At 40.3% G+C, this 5,662-nt stretch overlaps 1 protein-coding gene across 1 annotated transcript in view; it reads right to left on the bottom strand.

Annotated features, from left to right (window-relative positions):
• Positions 1–3,003: 3,003 nt before the first annotated feature.
• Positions 3,004–5,662, bottom strand: part of LOC106807521 (glucose-6-phosphate isomerase-like) — a 14,488-nt gene continuing 11,829 nt past the window's right edge. Inside the window, exons 10-13 of the mRNA XM_014809877.1 lie at positions 5,152–5,228; positions 4,656–4,784; positions 4,220–4,362; positions 3,004–3,855 (exon numbers count right to left, since the gene is read on the bottom strand). Coding sequence (XP_014665363.1) covers positions 3,732–3,855; positions 4,220–4,362; positions 4,656–4,784; positions 5,152–5,228 — 473 coding nt within the window. The 3' untranslated portion in view covers positions 3,004–3,731. The remainder of the gene's footprint in view (positions 3,856–4,219; positions 4,363–4,655; positions 4,785–5,151; positions 5,229–5,662) is intronic.

Genomic DNA, 5,662 nt, shown 5'->3' with positions numbered 1-5,662 from the left:
TGCGTGTACCTGCGTGTACCCGCGTGTACGTGCGTGTATCTCCGTGTACCCGCGTGTACGTGCGTGTATCTTCGTGTACGTGTACGTGCGTGTACGTGCGTGTATCTGCGTGTACGTGCGTGTACCCGCGTGTACGTGCGTGTATCTCCGTGTACCCGCGTGTACGTGCGTGTATCTGCGTGTACGTGTACGTGCGTGTACGTGCGTGTACCCGCGTGTACGTGCGTGTACCTGCGTGTACGTGCGTGTACCCGCGTGTACGTGCGTGTATCTCCGTGTACCCGCGTGTACGTGCGTGTACCCGCGGCACGTGCGTGCACGTGCGTGTACCCGCGTGTACGTGCGTGTATCTCCGTGTACCCGCCTGTACGTGCGTGTATCTGCGTGTACGTGTACGTGCGTGTATCTGCATGTGCGTGCGTGTACCCGCGTGTACATGCGTGTTCGTGCGTGTACGTGCGTGTACGTGCGTGTATCTCCGTGTACCCGCGTGTACGTGCGTGTAGATCAGTGGCGTGTACCTGCTCTGTGCGTGCCTGCCTGAGCAGCCATTGTTTACAAAATTGCTTAGCTTAGCATCGTTTTCGTGCGATGACCCCTGGTCATTAATAATAATTAAGACTGTTCTATACCATATTATTCAATAATACTATGATAATACCAGGCAGAGCACATGCTCATATCATACGTACTCTGGTAATACATTACATAAAAAAATAGTATTATGTCATATAAAAAGTTTTGTCATATAATTATTAGAATCTTTCCTATCACATATTCCTCATAGTCTTATAGGACTGTAGCGAAGAAGAAACCCTATTGTTCATCAAATTGATCTGTGTATATATCGCAGTAGAGTACAATTATAGCCAGAGGAAGGGGCCCAGTGTGGAATGGCCAAAACAAAACAAAAAACTAAATTTGAACTAATCCTTGGAAGACGCCACATCTTGAGAGCATGACTGACGACCAACGTCCGGGGAGGCGAAATTTTTTTTCCCACTGCAGTTCCGGACCCTAACCCTAACCCTAACTAAATTTGTTAATTCCTGCCAATCAGAACAGTGGTTTTTAATCGCGATTAAAATCGATTTTAAGCGCGATTAAAAACCACTGTTCTGATTGGCTTGAATTCAATTGCGCTTAAAATACATTTTAAGCGCGATTAAAAACCACTGTTCTGATTGGCTGGAATTCAATCGCGCTTAAAATACATTTTAAGCGCGATTAAAATAGGTAGGTTTTGGCGGTAATGGCCTTCCATAGTGTTTGCGTGTGCATACGTTTGCGTCCTACATAATTATATATATACGTCATGCGTGCATCTGGCTCGCTCATCTCTCCTGTAAAAATTAAGTAAAAGTGCATATTGTATAAGGCGTTCAAACAGCAACCAAGTGAATGTATTATGTTATATCTGGAATACACTAATACTACTAACAATGAATTCGACATTATTTTCCGTCGTTTTTTAGGAGTTATAGGTATATATATAGCTATGTCTTCGAAATGGCCTATAGTGCACTTGAGTATTTTCTAATTGCACAGAACAGAATCAAATATAGTCGTCATTTGACTGTTCTGATAAAGCATGTAGAACATATAACTTTATAATATTAATAGTAATATATTATTAATAATTAAACGAACCTATCGAAACGCTTTGACTATGAAACAGGTGTATATATATATATATATGTACATATATATATATTTGTGTGTGTGTGTGTGTGTGTGAGTGCGTGCGTGCGTGCGTGCGTGCTGCGCGCTCGTGCGTATGCGTGTATACGTATATATCTATTAGGCAAATCACACGCACGCACACCCTTTTAATCTCTCTCTCTCTCTCGCTCTTCTCTCTCTATCTCTCTCTCTCTCTCTCTTTCTCTCTCTCTCTCTCTCTTCTCTTCTCTCGCTCTCTCTCTCTCTCTCTAAATGATCGTATATCGCCGTTTTACTTACACTGTCACACACAGTCGTTTTACTTTTGCTCAGGATAACGATCTAAATTCCCCCCGCACACGGTGCGTATTCGGCACGCGCCAACGGCGCTGAGCTATATAAACGCGCGCGCCATTTGCGCAAGTAAATCAGCCCGCACACGGTGCGCATTCGGCGCCAGAAAAATCAAACACGTAGATATTTTGCGCGCGCATTCGGCGATAATTCTTAGTGACACCTAGCATGACGAAATTCAAGTAAAGGAGGGTTGTGTTCCTCAGTGGCGTAGTTAGGGGAGGAGGGGGGACAAATGGGGCCATGGCTCCCCCTGTTGATCCGAAAGTAAAAATAAAAATATAAGAATTGTTCTACTAAAAAGAGAATTATCCTAGTCAGAATGAAGGCTGTACATGTACTCAAAAGTGCCTCAAATACCATCTCCTGCGATCAACATTTTAAAAAATTTCTGGGGGAGGACCCCCATACCCCCCGCCTGTTTTTCACCCCTACTTTTATATGTCTGGGTAGCAGAGAACAACGAACAAAAATGTCGCCTTTATGCATGGCGCCTGAAACAAAGATTGCAGAGCTGAGAGGTGGGGGAACGTAGGGTGTGGAGAGGGACTGAGGGAGGCAGAGGAACCATTAAATTATCCACCATTTTGCGCAGTTCACTGTTTTTGGCCCCCCTGTTAAAAAATCCTGGCTACGCCACTGGTGTTCCTTATATGTACTTAAGGACACATCCTTAATGTGTATATCCTTATGCACATCCTTAATGTGTATATTATGTATTTATGGTAATTCTATACTAACGTCTGAATGCTAATGGGAGAACTACCCTGGCCACGGTACTCCATAGCTCAGCGAGTATAGCTCGTATCATTGGAATAGTACGTAATTTGTGTAATTGTGATATATAAAAGTATAATAAATTATTGTAAAATAGTAATATAAATATATTCTGCTATTATAGCACTCCACGATTTAAATGACAATTTATATCTTATCCCAGATGTAAAGTGTATAATTCCACACAACAAAACACTTATAGAAATCCTGTGAATTGCAACATTTTTTTACTCCTACCATTAGTGCATATAGTATAACCAGCTGAATATATATTATATAAAACAACAGAGCTTAATGAGAATTCACTTGCTGGTGTTCTTGAAGACAGCAGTAATTTAAAGCAAGCATACATTCAATAATGGTTATACTTCAAATTAAACACATTCCCACGCACATTCAAAAATAACCAATGCTGAAATCACAAGACCTAGTCTAAAATAGAATTCCCTAGACAATTTGACAGTTGATTCCTTTTGGTAAATATTAGGCACACATATTTGCACTGCAACAGTACTATCACCGGTAACAATTGCTTATATCTGTGTATTAGTACTTTTAAACTGCAAACACATGACTAAGGTTTTAGAAGATACAATTTCATAATTTTTAAATAAATTCAGTCACTGAATTGGCTGTACAAGTAGTGTACTTGTGTATCTAGCTGCCAAACAAATAAGCAAATTTAACGCATTCTACGCTGACTCTTGCACAGATAACTAGTGCATTTAGCAATCAATGCAGACGACTAGAGAGTCCTACATTAATCTTGTAATAACTCTAACACATACTTATGTCTTACGTTTATGGTTATTATCGTTTCATGGATATGACTTCACTATTGCTCATTCCTACACCAGTCTTTACAGGCAATAGCAAACAGTTAAGCACTTGGTCCGGCAACGATCTCGGCATGCATTCAAGTAACAGGTCTATCCTCATTACTTGCGATGTGACTTGATGAAGTTGATCAGGCCGTTGGTCGAGCCATCGTGGTTAGTGACAGGGTTACCTCCAGCCAGCTGTGGCTCAATGGCTTTGGCCAGTTCTTTGCCAAGCTCAACGCTATAAACAGTTTTGTTACAGCAAATTATTTCGCATTAGATTAACTATATATAGATGGAAGGGAACATGGAATATGCAAACGTAACATTTGCTTAGCTTCACATAAAGATGTTTATAATATCTGTTAGCTGGCAATTGCCATGATTGCCGAGCATAACGCGTTTCATATGCAGCTCAGAAGTATATATGTACAATGATATCTCATCCATATCACAGCTGTGGCAGCCAGTTTAAAAAAGAATCCTGAATAAAAATTACAGAGGAATCAATTAACCGGGCAATTTTTCTACATCCATAGATTTTTTACGGACTCGGTGAGAGACCTCTCAGTCTTAGTCTTAGTTATCTAGGTGCTAAAACCTACCCCCACTGATCATAGGAGTTGATGTCCCAGATGACACCCTGTGTGAAGATCTTGTGCTCATACATCGCAACGAGTAGACCAAGAGTATATGGTGTCAGTTGATTGAACAGGATCGAGTTGGTTGGCCTGTTGCCTTCAAATACCTAACATAAAGTTTAGTCAGTTGGCTAACCTTACCCTCATCTTAGCAACTTTCCTTTGTCTAAACAATAGATATCAATAGCTTTTGCAGCCAGAGGCAATTTTCGGTTAAGATAATTATGTCTTTGCTAAAGGCCAGATGTGGTACAAATAGCCTACATGAAGGATACAAGTCGTTCTGTTGTTGGATTTAGTTGGATGCAATGAGACAGCTGACTACAAAATTTCCTCAATCTGATAACATAGGAATGTCAGTGTCTACACATTAGACTGCTGTGCAATTCATTTATTATACCTTGTGGGGCAAGATGTGGTATAGTTTCTCATCTGGCATGCCAGCCTTCTTCAGTTCTGCCTCAGCTACCTTCTTAGTCTTCCCCAGCATCAGTGCCTCTGTCTGTGCAAGGAAGTTTGCCAGGAGAATCTACAAAACACATTGTAAGAAACAACTTAGTATATAAGAAATCAAATACTGCTGATATAAGATGACGTAATGGAACATTACACCCACTTTATCATGGCGCTAAAAAGCATTCATCTGTTTGTTAGCATCTGTTAGTACAAGAATAAGTTAGATTCTCTCTCAAATATGCTCTCAAATATTCCCAACACTCTCTCAAATATGCCCTATAACATTTGCTGCCGTTAAAATAGAATATGCGAGTGATTAAACTGTGATCTTTATTGGCTATGGGCTCTACATGTGTTCTAGCTTTAGACATAACTCATGTCTTTAACTCTTAGAGAACCTTCTCCTATTGAATGCAATATATGAGTTTAAATTGCTGTACCTGGTGATGCAGGCCTTCCCTAATCGAGTTTTGGGAGTTAACTGGGGCCAAAAAGTCAGCTGGAATAAGTCGTGTACCTGGAACATATTAATCAACTGTAAACACACTGTATGTGCTATATGAGTGGCAGATACAGGCACAAAAATGTAAGCATGCAAATACTCCCAAGATCTTATACATAAGAATCCTTAGTGTATCAGACATTTTGACGAAATTCATTAGAATTATATCAACTGATCCAATACTATTACACACTTTCCCTGCAATTTTCATATCATTTTTATATACTGATGTATAAGTAGACCTTACAAGTAGAATTGTATAATATTAATTTAATAAAAGTATTATAAGGGGCAGCTGTGTGGTACCCAACGCAAGCACGCACGCATACGCAGACACACATAGCAGCACTTCACAACAGAGCCAAGCTCCATTTAATGAAAGTGTCAATGACACTGTAGCTCACCACAAAAAAAGGACACAAATGAGTGAGTAAGAAGAAGTCAATTTT

Source organism: Priapulus caudatus, unplaced genomic scaffold (genome assembly GCF_000485595.1).
Source record: "Priapulus caudatus unplaced genomic scaffold, Priapulus_caudatus-5.0.1 Scaffold220, whole genome shotgun sequence".
Lineage (NCBI taxonomy): Eukaryota > Metazoa > Priapulida > Priapulimorpha > Priapulimorphida > Priapulidae > Priapulus > Priapulus caudatus.
Note: the sequence above shows the minus strand (reverse complement) of the source record. Positions and strands in the feature narration are given on the sequence as shown.